The sequence below is a fragment of the Rattus norvegicus genome, chromosome 14, assembly GCF_021556685.1.
Source record: "Rattus norvegicus strain SHRSP/BbbUtx chromosome 14, alternate assembly SHRSP_T2T, whole genome shotgun sequence".
NCBI lineage: Eukaryota > Metazoa > Chordata > Mammalia > Rodentia > Muridae > Rattus > Rattus norvegicus.
The window spans coordinates 90,496,853-90,524,269 of NC_141547.1; the positions used below are offsets into that span (position 1 = coordinate 90,496,853).

At 43.9% G+C, this 27,417-nt stretch overlaps 1 protein-coding gene and 1 pseudogene across 7 annotated transcripts in view; both read left to right on the forward strand.

Moving 5' to 3' along the window:
• The window catches only part of Spmip7 (sperm microtubule inner protein 7), a 55,092-nt gene extending 47,910 nt beyond the window's left edge, over positions 1–7,182 (forward strand). For 6 of the 7 annotated variants that reach the window (NM_001401550.1, NM_001401548.1, NM_001401549.1 and 3 more), the window contains 2 exon segments: positions 604–711; positions 6,965–7,181. In NM_001401550.1, coding sequence (NP_001388479.1) covers positions 604–711; positions 6,965–7,088 — 232 coding nt within the window. In that variant the 3' untranslated portion in view covers positions 7,089–7,181. 7 annotated transcript variants of the gene reach the window in all.
• Positions 7,183–13,314: 6,132 nt separating this feature from the next.
• On the forward strand, positions 13,315–14,365 carry Pgm1-ps1 (phosphoglucomutase 1, pseudogene 1; annotated as a pseudogene).
• Positions 14,366–27,417: the final 13,052 nt, after the last annotated feature.

Sequence of the window (27,417 nt, forward strand, 5' to 3'; positions counted from 1 at the left end):
CTCTGTACACGCTACAGAACCTTTTCCTGTGTTCTTATGCTTTCTTACTCTATCCATGGCAGGGAAAGAGAAGAGGAAACAGACCAGTGGGTAGTTTAAAATAAACAAGTCAGTGCGGTGTTATTGCACGGATTTACATGTATTGCCAATGCAGAAGTTCCAGAAAAGCATCTGAAATCTAGGATATGAAGGATTACGGTGGCAAGAAATACATTTGACCAAAGACACCATGAGTGTAAACACAAGCATGTTTTTATTGATACAAAGTTATGTGTGGCATAGATCTGCTGTTTACAAATCTTTCTTCCTTCCATAAGCAACTTAGTTCACCTGTAAGTCATGGACATACATATTTAAAATGAGAGTTAAAACACACTTGAAATAAGTATTTTGGCACCAGAGCTGAGATGTTGTCTAGAGGTCAGCTAGCCCATGCTGATGACTCCTTTCCTGGTTGTATACCCAAGCCCTGGACCTTGTAAGGGAAAAACAATTTGACTGTGTCTTCCTATTTTTTATATGTGTGTCTAGTCACTATGACTATTCATTCCACGAGTCATTATTTTAATCTCCTCTTGCCCTTCTTCTCCCTGTTGACTTCAGTTCTGCGAATATCCCAGGATACACTGGCAAGGTTCATTTCACAGCCACCCACCCAACCAATTCTAATATTCCACCAACAATGCCATTATCAGACTCGGAGATGAACCGGTAAGTAGGAATCCTATTACTCAGTCTGCTCACATACATTAGAAAGAGAAATGATAATTATGGCTATTCCATTAAAGAACAATTAAATACTAAGTGTAAATTTGCAGTGGCTAAGAAAAATGGAGAGACAAGTTCAAAAAAGAAAGCAGTTCATTTTTCTGCTGAGGGAAACTTGACTCAGAACTGCCTTGAGGGGGGAAAAATTGCAGGTTAATGGTCCCATTGACAATGCTAACGGCAGTCCCTTTAGGTTCTTCGTGAGAAGCCATTTCACCCCTGAGAGCCACCCCCCCCAGTTGTGTACATACATCATTAACAGCTATTATCAACACTGCATGCTACCTAACAGGAGCCGTGTAGTCCTTTCTTGTAAATGTCTTTTTATTAAAAATAAATTAAAAGTCTGTTGAAATTCCCAAGAATTTTAATGCCCATCTTTGCACATTGAAACAGAAGGCAGTGGATGGAGAGAATGGAAGAATGCTTTATTGGCAATCAGTAGTGGGAGGCAATCCACTTTTCTCGTCATACCTAAGACTTGTAAGCCCTTGGTAGACGTCTTGGTTTTGAACTGAAAGGACTACACAGTTCTGAAAATGTGGGTGTTACCTGAGTCTAAGGCAGGCTATGGTGGGCCTTCCTCCCTGTTGCTTGACCCAAATAACTCTACTCAACCCATCCTGGCAGTGGCGGCCGGTATTCTACTCGCTTACCTATCCCAATGTTCTGGGTTCTCAAATGAAAGACCACACACACACACACACACACACACACACACACACACACACACACACATACACACACGCGCGCGCGCGCGTATATTTTAATATGCCTTAAAAAGCTCAAAGGCTGGACCACTTCCAAACCTCCATGTTCATACCACACTCCCGTCCGATATTCCTGAGTTATTACTTACTAATACCTATATTTCGTCTTGGCCGCCCTGGACCCAGACCTGCAGCCCTCGCGGGCTGAGTTTCCCAGCACCTACATAACAACTACGTTCTCTGTCTGGCACACCTCAGACGTGGCTTCTACTCCTCTCCCAGCTTGGCTGCTCTTCCACTTCCTGCTCCCTCCTCAGCCCGTTGCCTGGGAATCCTAAAGTCCCGCCTCTGTCTCCCTGCCCAGCCATTGGCCACCTGCATTTTTTTTATTATTATTATTATCAATCAAAACCAACTCGGGGCAGGGTCCCTCGGTGTCTTACGTGCAGACGTGCAGATTCTCGTGTAATTTGGGGGACCAAATTACCATAACACATGCAGCATCAGACAATCCACAACACCTCCCCACAAGCCCACCTTTTCCTCTAGATTGCGTTTTCTCAGTAGGGGAATATTCCAGTCTCCACTTGGGCCAGACACTGAATGCGCCTATCCCCACACTTAAGTCTGAGGTCTGCAGTCTGTGCCCAGGGAGGCCTTTCTGAGCACTGAGGCTAGGACTTGACGGTTAGGTGGAGCTCTTCTTACCGGAGACTGGAACTTTCTGGGAAACCGCAGCTGTCAATGAATACAGCATCCACGAGGACGGTCACCTAGCTGCTCACTGAGTTATTTATTCATCCGTTTTTATTCCATTCACATGTTCTCCGATCATATTGTCACATAAGGATTGTGCCCCCCAGCAATTCCTAGGAGCACAGCCTGTTCACAGGGAGTGAGCAAGAAACTGAACATGAGTCTGCAGCAATGGATGACACCCAGAACCATTACAGGATGGTCACCTTACACACTCAGTTGCCGTTACTGTCTGGGTACCCAACGAGGAAGGGAATCTTACCGATCACAGTTCACACTGAGGGAACCGAGGCACATACAAGCAGTGGGGATTTATGGGGGAGCTTAAGAAGATATAACAGTAGAACTGCTTCAAGGAAATTGACTCTTGGAAGGGAAGGGTCTCAGATCTGACAGTCAGGGTAGAAGAGAATCTTAGGAGGAAAGTGGCTGGGGCCACCCTAAGCCTTCTGTGCACTATCCATACCACAAAAGCTCTTCTGTACGTGCAACGTTAAAGAATAGGGAAGGTATCATTTGGCAGTGGGCTTTCTCAGCACATCTAAATTTCTAGTTTGACAACCGCATTGCACACCCAGCCATCTGGTCCTAAATATTGCAACGGGAAGCCAGTACCCTTCAGGCTAATAGTTGGAATTCAATTTAATTCACTTCTAAGCCATTTTTTCTAATATTTGTAAGTGTAATTAAAAAATAAAATTTACTATACATAAATGAGGAAATGTGGTGTTAAAGGTTAAATAGAGAAGGAAGTGGTAAGGTAGTCCAGCAGATAAATGTGTTCATCTTCGTCTCAGCTCCCAACCCCCAATGGCAAGAATAGGTAAAATCTACTCGGGAAGCAAAAGTTTTGAACGCAGTACACTGCCATCGCCCATTAGCCCTCCTGTTATGTTAGTTCTCCAAGCTTATTCTAAACTATTGCCATAGCTTGCCCTCTGGCCAGCATTTCTCATTTCCTCCTACCAGTCGTTCATCTTTTCTAACCCCCCACCTCTCTCTTTCTCTCTCTCTCTCTCTCTCTCTCTATATATATATATATATATATATGTATATATATATATATATATATATGTGTGTGTGTGTGTGTGTGTGTGTGTGTGTGTGTGTGTGTGTGTGTGTATGGTAAATGTGATCATGTCATATTTTTATTCCACTTCTAAATTATTCGTTGAGCAGAATGCCCTTCAGGTTTGCCCATGTCGTGGCAAATGTATCTCCTTTAATCTTATTCAACCTCTTTTCTAAGACTGGAGGATATTCCAGAAGGGTTTTAATTTGTATAGTTATGTCATTAACTCACCCATCAATAGGGCATCTGGATTATTCCATATCTCGGCTATTAAAGAGAGTGGTGAACATGTGATAGGGATGTGTCTTTGAAGTAGTTCTCATATCTTGGATGCCTATGCTCCTGACATGGACTGCTGGATCATCCCAGAACTCCATTTCTTACATGCCCAGGGCCCCCCATGCTGTTTTCCATGACTGCACCAATCTACACTCCCTCCAACACTGGGAAAGACTCTCTCCTCCCCAGTGTCACCAGTGCTCCCTGTCTTCTCTCCCTTGATAAGAGTCCTCCTAGTGAGTATGAGACAATATCTCATTGATTCATATTTGCATTCTCTGGTCATTAGTGATTTAGAGCATTTTCACATACTTTTTCCCACCCCACAGTTCATCTCTTTTGAAGCAAATCAATGCAGGTCCTTTAGTCACCGATGGGTTTTGTGGTTGAGCTGCATTTGTCTGCTTGTTTGTTTATTGGTACGTCCTGGATATTAACCCTTTGTAAGACACTTAGGTCACGAGTGTTTTTCCCAATCCTTCATTTCCCTTCTCTTTTTGTTGCTTCTTCATCCTGCAGAAGCTTCAGCTTGCTACATCCTGGTCTTATTGTGGACGTGTAGCCCCAGCTTTTGCAAGGTATCATGCAAAGGTCAATGTCAAGGTGCATTTCCCAGGTCACAGATCCATTTTGGAAAGCAAGACTGAAACAATTACAATTTTGTTGCATATAGAGACCATAAACCATGCCAACATTCAATATATCCTTGTACCTATCAAGATACAAGAGTGAAGGTTAAAAGTTCCGGTTGGCTGATTCCTGACTTCCATTACAAACTCAAAGACCCCCCACTAGAGCAAATGCAGACATTTCTCACATCTCTCCAATTTGTTCGCAATGCCCCTTAAACCCCAACTGTGTGAGGCTTTACCCAGACATCCTGTTGCTGTAACACCTTCCCACACATCCTGCACCTCTGCAGAAGCAGACAATCCAAGAGAGGGCAAAGGCTCCTTTTGTCTTTCAGATAAACCTCTACTCTAAGCTAAACGGTATCCCTTTGTTTTGCAATCAGAGAGAAAAATCCAAGTCTTTCCTAGGAATATTCCCATCCCATTACCAATACATACATGGGGATCAATTATTAACCCAGAGTAAGGACATGCTATTTTCCAAGGTGGCTTTTCTGAAGCTCTCAATCTGAGGGTGAAGAACAATAGAAATAACAACCACCAGAGTGTTTCCTTCAGCTCAGAGAGGGTTTGTGATGGCTTCACTCTGACCAGCCTACAGCATACAGTCGCCCCTCATTAAAACTTTCAGCAGCCGAGGTGTTGAAGAAAGGACAGTCCAGAGAAAAAGGAAGAGTAAATTTAAGACTACTCTGTATTGACATAAGGATGATGCCTCTCGCAGGAAGGAGGACCATCTCCATTTAGTCTAGCCCTTGGAGTAAAAAAGAAGGGGGAAGGGGTGATCAAAGCTCTCCTCCATGAAGTCCCTGCTTCTGACATTTTTGTAGCACTATGTAAGTGCTTTTCTGAAAATGCCTAGTGAAAACATAAGGCCATGTGTCTGACTACTGCATATCATGCAGACTCAGTGAGCTGTTTTCTTCTTGGTCCTGTCTATGTGGGCTAATACCTGTTTCCTATTGTATTTTCTTCTGAGTGTCACATTATCTGAGAGCATTTTTGCTCCACTGTATGATTTCTGAGCCTTTGTAATCTGTTCCTTTCTTTTTAGACACCTATGCCTGTTTCTGCACTGGTTATAACCAAGCCTTTTCGGGGCTACAAATAATCTTCTAGTCCTTTCAGCATGCACCTGTGAAGAGGCCTGGGTCACCCTCCTTTCCTCTGCTGCTTCACCCTGCTCCCCATGAGTCCATTGCGAATTCTTTCTCTTCCTCTCAGGAAGATGTTCACTCACTTGTGAAAGGCTTGTCCTTCCCTCTCAACTTGAAACCTCTCCATTTCTGCTCATGTCTTACTTAGCATCTGGCTTTCCTCTGCTGACTGGCTAGTCTCTTGACTTCTAAACTTCTTAAAGAAGCAATTGCTCTGAGTGTCCTACTTCTTCTTCCTCCTAGCCTGTTCCCCAACCTTATGCCATCTGATAGCACTGGTAAAAGTGAGCTCTTCCTGCCAGATTGAGGATTAATGGAGGGACAGGGCATGGGAACCGTTGACATCTCTTCATACAGAAGAGTTTGCCAGAAGTCTTTGTAGAAGATAAGACTTAGGGGCGGGCTTGAGCCTTTTAATTGCTTAAACTTTGGAGGATCCATGAAAAGGAGTCTCCATTCTGGATTTCAAGCCAGATGGAGTGAACTCCAAGTGCCTTTGGATTCATTTGGGGACAGAATGCAAAATAGATGGGAAGGAAACAAAAAGAAGAAATGCACAAGGAGTAGATGGGCCACACATACGGTAGATAGGAAGGAAAGGGTATGCAAACCTTATTTCCATTAGTGGGGGTTCTCTTTGTGGTCTTTACTCTATGATGTTACCTGCATAGAAGCTGTGCCATCTTCTACAACACAGTTTTAAAAGAGATTACATACATACATACATACATACATACATACATACATACATACATACATACATTATCATGTTAATTGCAGCCCAAATATGAAGCTACTTCAGATTGCTTCATACAAGCATTGCAGTGTGTGTGTGTGTGTGTGTGACCAACTTCATGGTGCGTTCAACAGCGGAGCTCTACATACCGAGGGTTCTCAGGCCTCGTCACGATGATTGCTACAATGCAGAGCTTCGCTCTAGGGTGGTCATTTAAGGGGCAGCTCACCATTACAGCACTTCATACTTTCAGGTTTCTTTCCATGAAGTCTTAGGAAAACTTTGGTAGGGTGGATTCATTGCTACAAACAAGCCAGCTAAGGTACACAGTGAGATCATGGTTCAGCAAGCAGACAGCTTGAGCCCAAGGCAGACACAGGCCCTGTTCCTCAGTTCGATGTCTGACCAGCCTGTGTGTGCTTCCCTCCCACCAGGCTCTCCCCTGAGCTCAGGTTCCTGCCTTCCCAAGCCTTCTCCATACACCTTCCTTTGCTACTCTCTTCAAGGAGACTCCGTGCAAATGCCTTTCTCCCTCCTGGGGTACACCTACCACCTGGGCCCTTCCATCAGGAACTTCCTGCAGGAGACGTTGGGTTGTTCTATGTCCACCTCTTCTCTAAGCATTTGCTATAAACCTAGGATACATTTTCAGAAACAGAACACTTGGCACGGAAAGTCGGGGTGGCCATTCCCAGCCTCTTCTTGTGCTAGTCTCCACTCCACCTTTCCCTCGTGAGCTCCTCTATCCTTTCCACTTCTGTGCATCATTAGTTGGATAAGTGTGAAGTATTTGTTTTCATGTTAACTATTATGTCTTTTTTTTTTTTTGTCGTCTTCTTCCATTCGGATCCTAGCCTCTTACTACAAGAAATGAGAGTTGACCGCTTCCGTCACCAGGGCCCGTTGTCCCAAATGGTGACAACTGTGAAGCCCTACAACCCATTCAACAGGAAGGAGAAAGAAGCCCTTGAGTACTGAAGGAGACGACACCCCTGAGAGACTGCTCAGTTCACCTGGGGGAGGGGAGGCTTTGTACACATTGATGGAGAAAAAAAGAAAAGAAAGAACACAGAACGTTGTAAATGTGTGTCTTTGTGAATTTGGGGTAAACAGAAAGACAACGTGCGGTGTGGCCTGAGCTCAGGCTCTCTTCCCCGTGCTGGTGGCTGCTCACCCTGGTCTGTGGTTGGGACCCAGAGGGAATAGGGAGCCTCCCTAGAGGGTCGTGAGTTTGAGAAATAGAGGCGATCCTGCCCAGACCCCACGTGTTAGCAGTGGGGAAACTGATCGGTGGAGAGAGACAATGACATTCTTTTAGTTACCTAGGGGACATTATCTAGAGACAGATAGGAAACTTGTTCTCTCCTCCAGAATCTCTGCTGTAGAAAATGAAGGACCCCTATGCTCCCTGAGGGTCCTTAGGCAGGAAGGGTCAACCGTAACATCTTCAGATTAGTGTGGCCTGACTATGGTTCACTAAGGAGAACACAACAGCAGAAGTGTCCCACAGTCTCCCCTGCACAGTTCTATTCATAGATTCGGGAAGCATGTGCATGCTAGTTTGTATACATCTGTATGAGCCTATTCGAGTTACAAAGGACTTTTATAATCTTATTTAATTTGCATTTGATGTTGCAGCCCCATAACACATCCGTGCGTCATTGTACACATACCTTGCTGTTTTATAAATAAAACATATAAAAGCTAAGAGTAAGGTATCTGTAAGTAATCTGTAATCTGTAGTCTGTAAGTAAGTAATCTGGAACTCGGATTGTCTGGCTGTGGGTAATTTACCTCAACCCTGACCCATTTCTGTGCAGGTTGGGTAACCTTCAATGAATTGTTCGCAAACAAAACTGGACAAGGAAGGAACAAGGAACCCTCCATGTGTTTCTAGTTTTCTGGAGTGCTTCTAGAAGGTTCTGTTTGGCATCTCACCTGCCCCCAAAATACACAAGTAGAGTGTTTACCACAGAACTCCAAGTAAATGTGCAAATGCCTTCAAGGGAAGCTAGGACTTCGCTTTCCCACAGAAGGAAACTGGAAACATAGCTCCCTTTCTGCTGGAATGATAAGTTGCCTTGGCGGACAAGGAATTAATTTTAATATTGACCCCTACACTGCAACAAATGGAAAACCACCAGTCACTGGGACACACTAAAGGTATGACTTGCGTTTTGAGAAGAAAAGAAGTGCTCCAATTGAGCACAGATGATAGTCTAATTACTTTAAGAGACCACATGTCCGCTGTTAAGGTTTGAATTTGAAATGTGCCTCATGTGTTCTAACACTTGGTCCCCAGGTGACATACAATTGGAGAGCCCAATGGGCTGAACCAGGCTACTGCTGGAAGTGGCTTTTGGATTATAGCCTGGCCCTAGGTAGGCCTTATCTTATTTTCCTTTCTATTGCTGTGATTATAAAACAAAACAAAACCAAAAAACACCCACCATGACCAAAAGCAATATGGGGTTATTTCATTTTATATTTTATAGTCTGTCATGAGGCAAGTCAAACCAGAAACTTAAGGCAGGAACTTGGAAGCAGGAACTGAAACAGAGGCCATGGAGGAATGTTGCTTACTGGCTTGCTCCCTTTGGTTTTATTGGTTTGCTTTCTTATGTAACTGGGGACAACAACATAAGGATAGCACCACCCATAGTAGGCTGAGCCCTTTAGTATCAATCATCAATCAAAAAAAAATGCCTCTCAGGCTTGCCCATAGGCCAATCTGATGGAGTCGATTCCTCAACTGAAGCCCCCTGTTCCCAGTTGATGCTAGCTTGGGTCAAGTTGACAGGCTAACCATCAAGTTAACCATTATGGGCAAGATAAATCTGCTGCACCAAGATGAGAGTGAGGAACCTTGTCCTCTTACCTCCACAGTGTTGCCCACTCTACACTTTCTCTGCCATGGTAGACTTCATTCCTCAACCCAAGAAGCAAAGCAATTCTTTCTTCTTTAAGGTGACTCTTAGGATATTTTATCACAGCAATGAGAAAAACGAATGTGCAGAAGCAAATTAACATCAGACCAAGATAAAAAAAAATCTTTGGAATATTCATAGAGAGACACAAATGAGGTGAAATGAGCCCATCTGGCAAGTAGATCACTGGGCTACCTGACATTCGATTTTCAGCAAATATTTTGTCAGAGGTACTGCTGCTCAACCTGAGGCACCGGCTCATCTTTCTGGGACTTTTTTGTGGCAGGACAGAATAACAGCCATTGTAAGTTTTTGTGCTCTGAAACACTTTTCCAGTCTCTACAGTGCAGATATCAGAACCCCATCAGGGCTCTTGCGCCCTTCCAAAGCTGCCTCTGAAAAGACTTTGTAACAGCCCCAGGGCCTCACTCAGAAGAGAGAGACACACTGACACTTTGTTAGGCCTATAACTCAAACTGGCTTCTCAGTTGTGAAGATACAAGACAAATCATGCTTATCACAGACCTAGAATGTGGATCAGTCATAACCCCAAAGAGTAGAGCCTTAGCAATGCTCCTGGCCTGGGCATGTGAGCTACAGTATTGGTGCCTCTGCACTCAACACTCCAAAGATGAGTGTCACAGGGATATACACACAGCTGCTCTTCAAATCCTACAACCTAGACTTGGATTATACATCCACATTAGGATCCAGCACAGAGGCATATTTTCCTCTCATTCAGTGCCCCATACATTGCTGCTTTCACAGACTTTATGTATCTGTGAAACATATAAAAATATAAAAGAGAGTGACATAGTAAAGAAAACCTCTGCTATTTAATGTAGTTATAAATTACGGCATGCATGCTCAGTGCGGTGGTACACGCCCACAATCCCACCTACTCTGGAGGCTGAGGTAGGGGGATTACTCATTCAAGACGAGCCTGAACAATTCACCTGTCACAAAATATTTCTTAAAGGGCCAGAAGTATCACCTTGGTGGTACAGCACTTGTCTAACTGGCTGCCAAGCTTATTCAAGGACCCCGACGACTCATCTGGAAGACAAATGTATATTACGCCAGACAATTATGAAAGTTCACAATATAAAAAAGGTAAGCCTTATGGTAGGGCAAAAACAGAAACCAGAAATGGACAGATGGAATCGTTTTATACTGGGGTGTAGGGGGGAGATAAATTTTACTAAACATGTGGCGTTAGAACAAATATGTAGAAACACAAAGAAAGAGAGTAGGTGTTCCTTGAGAGTCCGTGACCAGGCATGAGTAGATGCCTAGGTTTACAGTACCAGGATTAATCCCGTCCTTTTGCACAGTCCTTAAGCCCAATTAGATGGCTGCTAGTTGCCCCCAAGATATATCACTACTGCACTCTTGGGGTCATCTTGTCATGCTGGCCATTGTTGAGGGTCTTAGGCTGTATGACTGATTACTGGTTGATTTTGTCCTAGTGGCAATGTGGCCTTGATGGTTCAGTTGGGAGACTGAAGAACTTAGTGGCAGGAAAACATCTCCCCGCTCCTTAAAGACTGGTTTTGAGAGTAGAATGCTAGGCAGAGAAAAAGGGGATAAACGGGGCCATTTGTAGCCAGCTGCTACTCAGGCGCCATTTGGGACACATGCTTATCTATGCCAGCTTCCTCTGGTTTAAAAAAAAGAAAAAAAAGGACGTTTACATGGCCGATATCCTTTTCACCACTAACAGCAGGTGCCTCCCATATTTGAAGACATCTCTGAGACATACAAATATCAGTCCAATGGCATCCCCGGACATGGTCCCTAGGTCAGTAACCCACTTTACAAATGGCTTTGACAATGGCTGATAATACCGTTTGGTGGAGGCAGCAGGATCTTCTCTTGCCAGGAGGAGGAAACAAGGAGAAACTCTGTTTTATGTTCTCAAGAAAACCAGGCTGGATCCAGAGGTGAAAAGAAACCCCATACACCTAAAAACATGTTAAGAAGACATTAGAATGACAGTCCCCTTAATGAGGTACACAATTCTATGGCATCAAAAAAGCCATCCTTTTATTCAGTGCTAAGCCCACCCACTTTCTGAGTTCTACTGTAGAAAGAAAAGCATTTTTTCTTCTTTTTTCTTTAGATCTTGGTCAGAATCCTATCCTAAGACTCCTCACCAGTATTCATTCTCTCCCCACCTCTCCTCCCTTCCTCTGTCTTCCCTCCCTCTCTCCATGCACTCATTGTGGTGTGTGTGTGTGTGTGCACCCACACAACGTCTAGCAAAATTCCATTACTGAATCTGCCTGCTTCCTTGACCTGGCAGAGAATGAGTAACTTTTTCTCCTTTCCATCTTTTATCTCACACAAGCTGCCAAGATCTGCAACTTGCCTGACTTCTTGTTGTTTTCTCTGAAGCTTCACTAAAATTTTCCTCAAGTTTTCTGTAGATTCCGTTTTTAAAATAGGTACTAGTCTAACAGTTTTTAAAAAGAGACCCTGTATCTTCAATAATCTGTTAATTTATCCAGCTCAGCCTTTTTAAGCTTGGAGAGGTGTGCTTCTAATATAAATAAAGTTATTCAGAGCAAAATATTTGTTTTCCTCTGCCTAGCAGTAAGCTCTGAGTTGATTCAACAGTCACATTAACATAGAGACTCAGACATATGAAAGAAGGGTTTCACATTTACAACTGCTATTTTGAGAAACCCTTTGAATTATCCTGGTGCACACACCCAAATTCTGGTGGTTTATAAACCTGCACCCCACCCACTCCCACTTTCTACACAGTTCTGGGTTCTTCTGTGTGTACTACAAGGTCTTTATGGTGTCGGAGGTTCCTTAGATGGTTAAAAATACACCCTCACACTAAAAACAAATAAAGCTTTCATTTTCTCAGAACTGTCTAGTGCACTATGGGCAGTGTCGCTAACCGGGATCTCTTCTTCTCTCTTCAAATTGTCTTTGTGGCCAGAAAAGGCAAGTCCCTGGCAGTTGAAACAACCCAGCATTTATTTCATAATACATTGAACAAACTCTAAAACAGATTCATCTGCCCCACTTTGTCCAGGGTAGGCCTGTGTCTCTGGTCTTAAGAGTATTCACACTACAACTGCAGACTCATAACCATCAAAGGCACGGGAGGAACACTCAAAGCTTGCAGAGTTACCATCGAATATGAAACAGCTATGTGTGTGTGTAAAAGATTTTGAGGATTGGTGTAAAAACAGTATCATTAAACCCATTGTTTCACATAATAAATAATATGTGTTGTGAAAATCAGCAATTTGTTTGATCTTCGCTCTTATCATGCTGGGGGTGATCAGCTCTTTATTGTGGCTTCCACCATCAGCCCGAACAAGGCTGAGGCTTGCCTCCTACCCTCCAGACAAGCTACCCCAGTCACCTATTAAAGACGAGTAAACCATACTAGAATTACACAGATAAACAGACTGCCGGAATTCATATTTATTCACTCAATAGAACTTCAGGGCACAGCGAAGGGGAGATTCCTGAGGGGCTCAGGAAGCAATGAAGAGACATGCACAAAGAACCATAATACCATATTCATGCCAAGGGGCCTCAGTGAACAGTGGTCTGCCATGGCCTCATTTTCTAGGAGGTGTGCTACTCATACACATGTATGTTAGGTAGCTAGATAAATATCAACAGGCTTGGACCCCTCCCTCATAGTTGACTTTGGACCTCACCTTTTGTCTCCCTGGTGGCACTAGAAATAACACCACAACTGTTACCATAATATTGAAACTTCTATAAGAAGACACTTCAGGGCTTCGTTGAGGCCCATGAATGGAAAGTAACTCTTCCTGTTCTAAAGAATGGAATCCCACTCATTTCTACCTCTGACCCTGGATATAGAGAGGACATTCCCATCTGCCTCAGAGATTAAAACCATGATGGTTTATAATGTAAATCGGAGCAATGACCCCTTTGGTCATTGGCCACTCTCTTCCTTAGGAGTGGTTCACTTCTTTCTGTAATAAACTCTATGTCCTACACAAGGGTGTGTAATAAACTCTCTCTCCCATTCTACAACCTGTACACCTCCTTCAGTTTTACTTGGCAGAGAATATAGGGCCAGGGAGTCAACGGTGAGCAGAGTATAAATAAATATACATAAAGGGTAATTCAGTAAGCATCAGTAGCATATCTTTGCCTTAAAAAATACTTGTCTTTGAAAAAATGAAAATACATGGATTAGGCTGTCATTTCCTGGACGAGAGCAGAGTAGACTCTGAGCCCTTTGCAGCAGCCAGAGCTGCAGCCACTGTCGCCCGCAGCCAACTGCCACCATGGCGACGATCGTGGCAGTGAAGTGATCAGAAGCCGGGCACCAGCGGTTTGCTCCCAGAACAATGCCAACTGTGCAGAGAATTTCATCCAGAGCATCTTCTCTACCGTGCAGCCGGCGCTGAGGCAAGAGGTAACGCTGGTTGTGTGTGGGAACGGCTGCTTCTACAAGACAGAGGCCATTGTAAACATTGCCGGGCCTAACGGGATTGGTTGCCTGGTTATGGGAAAGAATGGAATTGTCTCCACTCATGCTCTATCTGGTATCATCCCCAAAAGCAAAGCCATTGGTGGGATCGTTCTGACAGCCAGCCACAATTCAGGAGGGCCCAATGGAGATTTTGGAATCAAATTTCAATATTTCTAATGGGGATCCTGTTCCAGAATCGATCACTGATAAAATTTTCCGAATCAGCAAGACAATCGAGGAATATGCCGTTTGCCCTGACCTGAAGGTAGACCTCAGTGTTCTGGGAAAGCAGCAGTTTTACTTGGAGAACAAATTCAAACCCTTCACAGTGGAGATTGTGGACTCAGTGGAGGCCTATGTCACATCTTCGACTTCAACGCACTGAAGGAGCTACTCTCTGGTCCAAACAGACTGAAGATCCGCATAGACACCATGCACGGAGTTGTGGCACCGGATGTAAAGAAGATCCTCTGTGGAGAACTTGATGCCCCTGCAAACTGAGCTGTGAACTGTGTTCCCCTGAGGGATTTTGGAGGCCACCACCCTGATCTTAACTTCACCTATGCTGCTGACCTGGTGGAGAGCATGATTCCGGGGCTGCCTTTGATGGTGATGCGGATCGTAATATGATTCTGGGCAAGCACGGGTTCTTTGTGAACCCTTCTGACTCTGTGGCCGTTGTCGCTGCCAACATCTTCAGCATCCCATATTTCCAGCAGACCAGGGTCCGTGGCTTTGCTCACAGCAGGCCCCACAAGCAGGCCCCCTGATCTTCATTGCTCTGAAAGTTTCCCAGCTCCAGAAGAGGATGGGGCCACAGGGCACTGACTGTCACCACCCTCCCCCAGGACCTGTCCACACCACCTGATTGAAGAGCGCAAACGGAAACAGTGTATTCTTCTGGGCCTTTTAGGACTCAATCTTCATATTTTTTTTTACTTCCCACTTGATAAACAGCCATTTGTCAGGCACTGCCACTGAGGGCCCGCACCCATGTCTGTTCCTTCCTTGCCGTATTGAATTGCTGCTGTGTGGGCCTTTGTCTCCCAGCATCAGGTACAGGACACTCCACTCCACTGTAAAGTTTTGGAGGCTGAGAGTCAGCAACGAGGCCATCTCCTGTCCATAGTGCGCCTGTAAAATGAGATCAGAGTTCCTACTCCACTGTGAAAGTGTCCCCATTTACTGTTTACATGTAATCCAACAGGATATGGTTTTCGGTTCCTTCTCTCTAATCAGTTTTTCTCCGAATGTGATAGATGTTCTTGTCCTCAGATCTCTGTGTTATTTTTGCATCTCCCGTCTGCACAGATATTTGGGGTATTAAAGCAGAGTGTGCTACTGTTAGAAAAAAGAAAAAGGAAATGTATGGATTACTTTGGAACTGAGGGAGCCGCGCTGATTCACAGGGAAAGGGAATCTAGGGGGCCCCACAAAGTATTGTTACAATACTGCAGGAAAATGCAGGTATTTTCACAAAATATTCTTCTAATACTGCAGGAAAATGCAATTATTTTCATCATCGTTTTCACTCCTGATTGTTTTAGTTTTGTAACATCGTAAGTCCTTCCTTATCCAATCTACCCAAATGGCATTCAGAAACAACCCTGTGGTTTTAATTAATGCACACATTTTTACAATTAGCTTGTTTCTTTCACTATAGTTGACTTTTAATATAGTCTCAATTGCTGCTAAATATTTCCTGCTTCATCCTCTGTAAAGGACATTTCCTCACAGTCCTTGAAGTTTGGCAGGAGAGTCCCTGCAGCCCTCTATCTAAACTGCTATTGTGGTTGCAGGTGGGGGCGGGGCTGGCTTCTTCCTGCCAGCCCCCGATGTTGCAGGCTACTCTGCGTGGGTTTCCAGGGCAAGCTCTGCTGTTTCTACTTTGTATGCTGTAATGGAAACAGCTCTTCTTTGTCACATTCACACTCTGGAAACGAGGCCCTAAAACGCATTTGGTGTAAATCTCCTTTCCCAGTTCTGGAAGACCGTTTTCATTTGTGTCTTCTGTGGGCAGAGCCACAGATTAAAGATAAAGCGAGACTCACTGAGGGCCCTGTGGGGACGAGCAGGAAGAGGTGTCTGAGCCGAGAAGGGAAGGGAAGGGCCTCAGTCACAAGGTATGGGGTTATAGGCTGTGCAGCAGAGGACTAGAGTTCATCTGCAAAAGGCCAGATCGAGGCTACAGACTGTGACGGAGTCCGTAGCCCTCAGCGGTTACTTGCCCACGCAAAGCATAGTCGTAGATTCTCTTGAGTGATTGATGAGTTTTGGGGCACTACTGGGGCTGGTCAGAGAGTACTGTGCAACGCAGAAATCAAATAGAGAGAGGGAGGAGGAGGGATTGATGATGTATCTGAACAGTATGTTGTAGGTTGCCTACTAGAAAGGATGGTCACAGATCAGCAATTCCAAAACGAAGCCAGTGTTCTAGGTAAATGGAATTGTCTCTTAGTATCTTTTGTGGGGAACTTGTTCCGGAACACTATGGATGGCAGGATCTACGTACTCAAGAGGCTTAGATGACATCTCAGAATGTACATATAACCTACCCACAGCTTCTTATGTACACTACCAACCCTAGATTGTTTATAATACCTAATACAGTCAAATGTTATGTAAGTAGTTGTTCTATATTAGCAATGAGTAGTTAAGGAATAAGAGGTAAGTGCATATTAGGTATAGACACAATGATAATGCTTTCCCTAAATATTTTGAATACCCTGTTGATTCGAATCCATGGGTGTAGAACAGGCAGAGTTGGAGGGCCAACAATGCTCCTGATACTATGGTTTCCTGTGATCCTGTTAACACTCAGTCACAGATGAGGACAAATGTAACCAAAGGACTCCCTGGGGTCCCTGGAAAACTGTTTTCAAGGTTGCTATGCTGACAGTCCATTCATGGGGTATTTCTAAGACAGGTGTGAGCAGTCACGGGTTCGGCTTTCAAAATCTGAAACCTAAACAAACAAGCGATCCCACGTGTCCTCAGTGTTGTTGGGAGGACCGCATCTGGGGAAACCCCTGAGTTTCCCATTGCTGCCTTGGATCCCACACACAGAGTGGAAGGCCTCCATTGTAGCTCAGGCCTTAGAGAGAAACTCAACTTTAGGGCATGATGTTTGTCCATCAGTGTGCTCCTCTCAGCAGTGCAGACAGGGGTAAAAGAAAACACTAAATCTCTCTACCCTTCAGTCATCCAGAATGTCACGAGTTCAGAGTTGCAAAAGAAAATCCAGCTGTCGTGGACAAATTGGGTCCCATGAACCATGGGTCAGTGGTGGCCTAAACAGAGCAGAAAAGCAAAAGAAGTATAAGGAGCTTGCTGCTAGTCTGTGCCTTGACACAGCCCTGTGTCTTCTGAATAGGCAGTTCTCTTGTCTTCCTCTTTGATTGATAAGTCATGATTAACTATTTAAAATTTCTCAGTTGTAAATGGATTAGTTTATCTCCTCTAAAAATGTGAGTGAATTATGTAAACTATGAGATTTTAGAAAGTAGAGTACTGTAGCAGATCAAAAATTGTGTCTGATTACATTTCTGAAAAGTGCTTGTGTGTGTATGTGTGTGTATTTACATGTGTGTACATGAGTGTGCATGGCATGTATGTGCATTTCTCATTCTCCTTGGACTTTAGAAGTTCCCTTGACTATGCTTGTCTTGGAAAAAGAACTTATATCTTTCCTAATTTTCGCATCAAACTAGGGTCAGAAACATACCTTTTAGGTCATTGGTTTTCTTAGTTTGCTATTTAAAAGGATATGTCTCAACTGCCTTCTACTAAAGGTCACAGAAATATTAATATGCTTCTAAAACAAAAGGACCAAAAGGCTTAGCTTTCAACATAAGTTAAAGTGTGGTGATGCAAATTGCAGAAAATCAGTGGCCTGTATCTCCCAAGAATTATTTAATAATGAATTTATCAGTAGAAAAATAAAGGGCCTCTCAAGTAACTCATACACAAAACAGCTAAGGCAAGCATAGGGAGAGGTGGAATTAGGAGACACTCTAAGAAGTACTGTTCTAAGACGGGACAGTGTAGCGTTCTCATGCTCACAAAAGTTTTGAAAAGGTGTCCAACCACCCAAAGTGTAGTGACTTCAGCCAAGAAGCCCAAAGAGGGTGTATGTCATGTGGAGAGGATCCAGTACAGAAGTAGAACCTAAGTAGGTTAGCCAGGCTCATAATTGGTTCAAGCCCATCTTTGTGATTTGATAAGCAAATATACAGGTTACATTTTATATTGCCCCTCACTCTGTAGTCACCAGAGTTTAGGAGTGGGCTTTGCAGCTCTGTAGAGGTGAGTGCTCCTGGAACTTTAACAATAGGCAAGGGACCTCGAAGAGCCTTCTCTCTCACCAAAGTATAGGTTTTGTGTCAGTCATAGTTTGAACACAGTTCCTTCGAAGTTTTCATAGCTTACCTGGTGGAGTGTTGTGGAGAGAAGGGTATTGATCAAATGACTGCAGCTCACTCAAGATCATAGTGGAAACACCCCTTCCTCTTCCACAGGCCTTGCTGACAAGAGCTCGTAGTTCCACCAGAGGCACCCCCTCCTGTGTGTATGCTCAAAGGTGCTGCCTAGGTAAGGCAAAACAGTGAGCTCATAAGTCCAGGGGCAGAGATGTGGGAGAACTGTCTTCCAATGACACTGGTGAGGGAATTTCTCTGTATATGGAGGGACCATGGCCTTCTACCTTGTCTGAGACATGAATTCTTGTATATCCTGAGTGTGAGACAAAAACACTTGCTTAATGGTGATTAAAGTTTTCTGCTAATACTCACTTAATCCGTATTCTCACAAATTATAACACTTAAGACTTCCAAAGTCCATGTGTATGTATCATCAGAGTTCTGATGACTGTCCCCATTCCTGTCCTTTTTGTCAAAATTAGATTATTTCATGGCTGTCAAACTTGAATGTGTTGATATAGCATTTCATAAAAATACTTCAGTGACACATTTACCTTTGGAGAGGGTCCCCAGTCTGTTAGTCAAGCACAGCAATCATTCAAAGCACAGCCTTGGGGTCCCCATATCGGCCTTTCCAGGCTCATTTGTTTGTCACCCTTTCGGTTCGTCTCTGCTATGGCAGGCTGACAGCGTCGTTGCACGTGTTTTAATTGTGTCTCTTAGCTTTGCTAGGCTCTCTGCTTGGTCTGCACCAACTTCCTTATCCTAAAGTTCCCTGTTCGTCCTACGAAGGCAACAACAATGTCCTATAAGGTTAGAAAAATAAGTCATCATATTCTTGCAGCAGAGGGAATGTTACAAGAAAGTAATTAAAGTTCACCTATGGTTGGGGATTTAGCTCAGTGGTAGAGCGCTTGCCTAGCAAGCGCAAGGCCCTGGGTTCGGACCCCAGCTCTGAAAAAAAAGGAAAAAAAAAAGAAGTATACTTTAAAGTTCACCTATATGAGAGCAAGAAACTTGGTGGGTCAGCACGTTGATTCAGTAGATAAAGGTGCTTGCTGTCGAGGCTGACAACATGAGTTCAAGCCCCAGAACATGTTTGGTTGAAGAACACCTACTTCTGCAAGTTGTCCTCTCACCATCACATCTCCACACACAGAGGAAATAACGTGTGGATATTTTTAGGCTGGAACTATTACACTTCGTGTAATGGGATCCCTAAGTTGATAAAGAGGAGAGGAGACTACTTGGAGGTCACTGATTTCCATCATGCAATACTACCATAAGTACTTACTAAATGTCTCCTATGTCCCAAGAATATGCACAGAATATGAGCATCCAGATAAATGTGAGGCTTGGGGAAACAGTGTGCAGAAAAGGACTCACGGATAGTACTTGACTGTGTAGACATTCAGAGACTTCCTGTGGAGTGGGATTCCGGGAGACATTCTCGGAATAAGGGAGCCTTCCACAGTATAAGAGGTAGACGGTGCACACACCGGGAAGTCCCAGTAAAGGTGGCTGTGCATGCCCACAGGAACAGGGCAGTTGTGGAAACTTAGTACAGAATAAAGAAACTTTCCTTTGAGGTCTGGGAGGAAGGGGTGGTCAGGAAGGAGGGAAGCTGATCGCATTTCTGATGCTGCCCAGTGAGGGTGAAGTGGGGTTTGGTTTCTGTTCTAATATGTGAATATCCACTGTCGCCAAGGTCTCTTTCTCATGTCTATGTTGTTGATTGGCGTGGAGAGGAAACTGCCCCCCTCACATATAATTTGTGAGAATAAGGATTAAGTGAGTCCATATCTCTTTATAACCTTTCCATATGAGGCTGGTTTTCAGCTATTTTAGCACAACGGTGGTGTTCCCACTTGTTTGTTATCAGGAAATCTGTCCCCTTGGCTTTTCTGTCACATGCAAGCTCTCTTCATAACATACGATTGACGAATACATAGGGGGCACAGTCTGTATTCTTTTGTAAATGTTTCTTACATATTATTAATTACATTTTAGCATTCCCTGTGGAATTCTAACTTGCCGAATTACTTTTTCAGCTAATCATTCTGGACTGGCGCAAGTAGTCTATCATTTAGGCCAAAACATTTGATATGACAGCACACATATATTTTAAAGATAGTCTAAGAAATCAATAAATTTTTGCCAACAGCTATCAGGAATCAAGAGAGCTCAAGTGGCTTGCCCTCAGCTAGCTGCGTGATTTCCAGCAGACCTGTGGCATCTCTGGGTGCCAGAGTTCCCTCTAGATATTGGTCTCATTGACTTCAAGGACTATTATTATTTTTATCTCCATATCGAGGATATTCCAAATATTGAGAACATTTCTGAATGCATTAGCCAGTCACGAGGGACTTAAGGGTACTGCTTTGAATAAATGGATATACTCACATGAATATATGTAATTCTGGAGGCCAAGAGAGGAGGATTGCCATTCAGTTGAGGGTACCACAAGCTATACAGTGAATTCCAGGACAGCCCTGACACCTTCTCACAGAAACACTATATTTTCCACATTTCAGGGAGCTGCCATCCCACAGTGAAGATGCGCCTTGCTTGTTAAAATTTTAACAAAGGAATTTGGGAGAATATATGTACTCATTCCCAAGCAACTGACCATCATGATTAGTACAATATACAAAGGATTGTCGGTGTAAACGGTTTGGGATGATTTCTGAAAAATGGCAGGCACTTGGTCAAATCATAATTCAGATTTTGAATTCGGATCTTTTCCTAAGCACAATGATGCCCGGACTTGATGGTCAGCATCATACGAGATAACTGGGAGATAACAAAGAGAAATAGTAATTCTACAGGATGATATATGCTTAAATTGGCATTTTGATACAATCTTATAGTTTACAATGGGCTTACTGATGGACTGACCTGGGCAGAGGCCTATCGTAAGTCCTGTTGCATCTGTACACGTTCTCTTTCTAGTTATCAATCACTTGCAGAGCCACCAGGGTGAGACGCAGACAGAACACATCAGACGAGGTGTTTGCCCACCAGGAACTTCAGTTTGAAAATCTCACAGTACAGGCCACAGTCTTATGGCCTTAAGGCCAATTAATAGCCTTATTTGATAAGGTAAAGGGAGAAAATGAAGCACTCCAAGGTCAATGGATCGGATCCAAACCTTGTTGTGTTTGTGTGCTTTGCTTTTGCCTTCTCCGAGTTATTCTCAGGATAAGTTGTCAGGCATGGGGCTCAAGGAGTAAACACCTTCAGAGAAGGCCACAGCATAGCTCTAATCACTAGTCTTACTTTCGTTATGTTTCCCAGGAACACAAGAGCTCCATGCAAACCATCCTCCCGCATGCTGTGCTCATGGCCAGTATAGGGCTGTGAGGGTTGTTTCATGATGACTTACCCATCATAGCTCTTCCTCTGTCCTTCCAACTTTCCCCTCAACACCCCTCCTCTCTTTGTCCTGCCTGTGTGATCTGGGATGGCAATTCGTATCAATGCTTTCCAATTTCAAAGGTCTTCATGTGCATTTTCTAGATCTGGTGACCCATGCTTTGGCCCTTAGATAAGGCTTCCCTCCCTCAAGCTCCAGTTCCACAATTATGATTTAAGTATACAACATGTAACATGAGAAGCTCCATCAGACTCCTCCCTACAATGATGATGATAATTACTCACCACTGTCAGCTTGACTGGCTTTAGAACTATGCAGGAGACACACTTGTGAATATGTCTGTGAGCACATTCCCCAGAAATTATCTGAGGAGGAATTAACCATCCTAAATGTGGACACTACAGTCCTATAGGCAAGGGTTTCAGGAATGAACCTCAATGGAGAACAAAACCAACAACATTCATTTCTCTGCCCTTCCTGACTGTTGATCAACATGACCAGCAATCTCATGGCTCCTAGCCTCCCCCTCACCCCATATACACACTGCTGGACTCAAGTTTCTTAAATCATATCATAGCCAAGAATTTATCACCAAATTCCATGTCTTAGAGACCTTCCCTAATACTTTCTCCAAGACGTTAATTTTAAGTCTTATATTTAGTGTTCTGATCCACTTTGAAGTAATTCACACATATAATATAGGTAGAAATCCACATTTTCTCATAGTGTGTTGTGAAAGAAAGGTTGGATCTTCAGGTTCTTGTTGCTATTTATAAAACATCTTCCTCTTAAAGAACAAAGGACGAGAAAGTCATTCCTCCCACAAGGTGCCTCCTAAAAATACACTATTAAGTCCTCAAGAATTTCATCCATTATACCTTGATTCTATTTATCCCCTCTCCCCAACTTCTCCCAGATCCACTGCTACCCAATTCCATACCCATTTTGCTAGGTCTCTGCTCTAGCGACAGAAAGTCACCAATGCACATGGTACGGCACAAAGCTTTCTCCTCTTGTCTGCCCGGAGCTGTTCTCCTTCCTGTCTTTGTGGAAATGCCAAGTAGTGAACAGATTCAGGTCTACAAGGAGATAGCCAAGCAGAGTGAGTCATTAGTCAACCCTTTTATGTGCATTTAGCCCTCTTTACCTTTGTAGGAATGTGTATTCAGTTCATAAATCTTTGTTGACTTGGTGTGGTGAATACAAACATGGCTGGATGAGACTGATTGTGTCTCTCGGGAGCTCCTCTTTAACCCCCACTGATTTATTACATTTATTATTTATTTATATGGGGCTGGGGTTCACCATGCCATGCATGTGGTGATCAGAGGACAAATTACAGGGGTCAGTTCTTTTCTTCTACCATGTGGAGCTCAGGGATAAAACTCGGGTAAGCAGGCTCGGTTACAAGCATTGTTTCCCTCTGAGCTATCTTACTGGCATTTCCCTTGACTTAAGATGTGTGAACCAAACTACATTTTCTGCTCTCACAGAAGAAGGCAAGAGGGACACAGATACCCTAATGCAATCAGCTAAAACTTCTACCATAAAGCCAGCCATGGGTAACTTATCAAGCCCTAGATGCCAGCCATGTTCATAGAAATCCTATGAACTGTGATGTCATTAGTGATATCATCTTTACAGATCATTACATGGAGCTCTAGAGGGATGGATCATTGCCGAATGGTACTTGACTTGGTGGTCTTGCTTACTACACCCAGGAGAAAGGGGCCTTGGAAACAAACACAGCAGATGAAAGGTTCAGCCAGGGCTGGGTAAGGACTTCTGGGGCATCAGAGATGAAACTCAGAAGATACCTGGGCGATGCACTCTAAGTCTTAAATGCTATTATGCATTTTTCATGACTAATTAATGCCCCGCTTTCCCTGTGATTCCATGGGGATTGTGTTTACTCTTTCACAGTTAATTAAACTAATGCGCTGTCCCTGATAGCCATGCAATTGTATTACCTAAGTGCTTTATACACGGCTCGATCAACAGCCGCAAAAACAGTTCAGCTCTCCGCACTGCCATCAGCCGATGCCCAGCCCGGACATAAAAGAGATCACTTTACCGATTCACTCCTGAAGAACCTAGGCCAGAGGGGCTACATTCTGGGATCAGGGAGACTCCGGAGGCACTGGTCACAGGGCAGCAAGCTTTCTCAGGGCCTGGGGTTTCACTTGACTCCGTTCCCCGAGTGCCAGCGGGGTGCCCGTGTGCGCGACCACTCTTTCAAACTTTCCAGGATAGAAATCCTGTCACCTTAGCCGAGTTCCTCATCCATCCAGACACTTCCGTTAGAAATTCATTTTTTGTGTATAATAAATTGCTTCTTCTTGGCGGAAAATCATTTCTCGCTGTTATCTCTGCTATCGTTACTTCTGCTGCACTTTAATGGACTTCACCTGATTATACGCTAGTCATTAAAAGCTTAGTCCAGGGTACAATGGTATCTTATGTAGAAGGATCCATGAGAGCTTTATAGAGGCTTACCAGCCACAGCCTTAATTTTACTCATTCGTCTTAATTTTTTGTAATCATTTTTTGTAAAGAGGGTATAATGTCAGCCTTGCTTCCCGGCCTCTGACAGATCCAATCTAGCAGATAATTACCATAAGGAAATTGATGCTTTAGTGTGCAGGAGAGAATTTAATTTACTCAGACATCCTCCAGTACAATGCATTCCAGAAGATATGAGGATTTAAGTTTTTAAGAAATTAAATTTTACTATTTAACATGATTACTTATGTTGAACATCATTACCCAGCTTTTTTAACTGTTTGAAATAATTACGAGCACACTTGCTATGTCTAAAATCCAGGCTCTGCATTAAATATGGGTTAAGGATCCATGAAATGAAAAGAAAGACCTGCACTCTTTTTTTTTTCACCCTCTCCCATCTTCCAAAAACTGCTTTTAAAACAGTCAGGGTAATGCTAAAACCGTTCTTCGGAAGATACAGACTCCTTTCGGCACAGAGCTTTAATGCATACTTTAACGTAAGTGTTATATTCTCTGGTCTGGCCTGTTTTAATTTTTGAATCTCACTGGGTCTGGTATGGGGCGAGGTTCTTAGTATGAAGGGGTAGAAGAAATGGGAAGCATTATGGTAGAAGGTGGTGGTTATGCCGGTGCACTTTCGCAAAGGCAAAAAGTATGGGTGAACTACCACTTCCGGTGCTTCCTCGTTCATGTTTTATAGTCTGGAGAGAAAGAAAACTCACACACACACACACACACACACACACACACACACACACACACACACACACACACACACCTCTCAAGGCACACAGGCCACATAAAATTGAAAAACAAAGACAAGAAATCAAATAAACTCAAGGAAGCCAGAACTGTCCTTAGCCGCTGCAGCTCTGTGACCAGGAGTCCCAGGACCCAGGCACAGGCTGTGTTTCTTTGGGTCCTCAGCCTTTGTGAACTGATTCCCAAGAGTTCCTCAATCCTTTCCTAAACGTGAAGTGAAACACTCAACAGGAAATTTCTGGACAAAGCCTGCCCAGAAGTTCCCTTTATCCAGTGCCTCTCCACGGTCACATTTCCTCTCGGGAGAAGCCAGAGCCTTCTGCATCTGCTGCAGACCCTGTGACCGTTTGAGGAAGAGTGGGGATTGCCCAAGGGTCCTCGTTTAGAATTCCCCCGACCCCGGGTGCGGAACCTGGGGGCTGCGGTGGTCCTGCTCTACCTTGGCTTCTGAATACATGTGGTGGGCTTTCTTCATTCATCCCGTCCCTGATGCTTGCCATTTCAAGAGTCTGGTAAATGTTTGGTAAGAGCTATAGAAGTGCTGAGATGGACGACCTGAAGTAAGTATATATAAAAGTGGTGCAAGCTGCCCCGCTGAGCCAACATCGCTTTTTCTCCCTCTGTCTGAAAAGCTAAATATAATTTGACTCAGGAATATACTCAGATATGTGACTTTAAGCAAAAAGAAGAAGTGCATATGCATGTGAAAACGTAGTAGGTGCTCCTGGTTCGAAGAATTCCCATGATACAGGCTCTGAAGAAATTCTGCAACCCCATAAACCCACTGATCCATCTTTCCTAGCATCTCCTGTGGTAGATATTCCTTTTCCGACTTCACAATGCAGAAAACGAGACTTAGAGGAAGGGCTCTTGTTTATTTTGTTTGTTTTAAGAAATTTTTATTCGCTCTTTGAGAACTTCACACATTTGCGCAACGTATTTAATCGAATTCACCCTGTCCTCCCCCAACTCCTCTCAGATGTGCTCTCACTCTCCCGGCACCCTCACAAGTGCTAATCTGTGCTGAAACGAGACCCCACCCTCCTTCAAGCCAATCTGACAGAATTCCTCCTGAGCTGCTGCTTCATTTAGTTACAATCAAGATCCCTCATCTAATTCAATCATTTCAAATCAGTCAGTCACTTATTCGCAAACATTTGCCAATAACCACCTCATGCAACTGTGCACTGAAGACGCTGGAGGTGTTAGGGATGCTGGATAAAAATTAGTGTCTGGGGGTTGGGGATTTAGCTCAGCGGTAGAGCATTTGCCTAGCGAGCGCAAGGCCCTGGGTTCGGTCCCCAGCTCCGGAAAAAAAAGAAAAGAAAAAAAAATTTAGTGTCTGCCGTAGCTGCTCATTGCTTCCTGTGTGTAGACATACGCGCGTCTCTAGGAACCCATATCAACACATCCGCCGATTCCCAATCTGAATCGCAAACACCATAGGAAAGGGCCCCTCATATGCTGGTTATTCTTTTCCCAGTTTACCACACCGACTGCATCCCCCCCAACCCTGACCACAAAGGAACAAGCCAGAGCTTCCTCTTTCCCATAGGCAAACTCTTGCCAGTGTGGGGTCCTCACATCTGCTCCCAAAGAAAGGTATATCTTTTGAACACTTCGAGTTAACCGTCTCGTTGCCGCATCAGTCCTGCGCTGAATCTTCTCTCACCTGGTTCCCTAACGAGAGAAAAGGACAGTTGTTTATGCTAAACAGACACGGCATTCAGAGTCAGCCTGTGGATTCTGACCTGCATTCTCAGCTAGTTCTCCTTCCCAGGCTTTAGTGAGGAACATAGCAAGGTAGCAACATAGCAGACACAATCTTGCGATCTACTTAGATGAAACAGATTAGATATCTCACATGGCAGCCATTCCACACCAAAGAACCACGTTTGTGCTCAGAAAAATAACACCAAACAGTGTAAACATTTTCCCTGGGACGTACCAGGGAAATGGAGAAAGCAGTCGGCTGGAATAACATCTATTACTGCCTCGTTTCCCTCTTTCCCTCCCTGCACTGAGCCTCCTGATGTAGCCTGTTTGATGTACTCCGAGATCTAGCTAATGGAAACTTCCTTCAGTTTGTAATTGCTAATAGAATGTTTTTAGGAGTTTAGTACATAAGACATTGATAACTAGGGCCATTCCTGCACCCGATGGAACACTTCTTTATCTGATTAACTTATAGATAACTACTCCCCAGAGCCTAGGGTCCCTGAGGTATCCCTTCTCATTTGTCCTGTCTGCCACTCCAGCCCCAGTGCCAGGCACAGAGTTGAGTGTGACTGTTTGGAAATGAGGAAAAAAGAATAAGTAAATTGGAGAGGTGAAACCTCAACTTTGTGGTTTTCTGAATGTACATTTGCTCTGCTGGACTCACAGCTCTGTGTCCTGTTATGCATTTCCTCAGCCTAGCCATCTTCAAACCCCTGATGGTACCTGGGTACAGATCACTCAGGCAAACAGGCTACAAAGAGATGGGATTCACTACTCCAGTAACTTCACAGACAGCTACTGATGATGAACACCTCTAAGTCAGTAGGAGTTAATTCTTGAAACTGATTTTCCCCCCAAACACCAAAATAAAATGTTTTAATTTAAAAATATAGAACTTAATGTGCTCTTTTCTGAAAGGGAGAATTAGACTGCTCTCTCGGAGGAACTTTGTTTGGGTCCACTGCACCCTCTACATGAAGTTAGACCTGGTACATGTTCCTCCATTACCTGGCTTCCTGCAGATCTGAACTCATGTTCTGTCAGAAGTTGGTTTAGTAACTCCAGTGGAGCAAGAGAGACACCAAGTCACCCACAAAACTTTCAACCCAAAATTTATCCC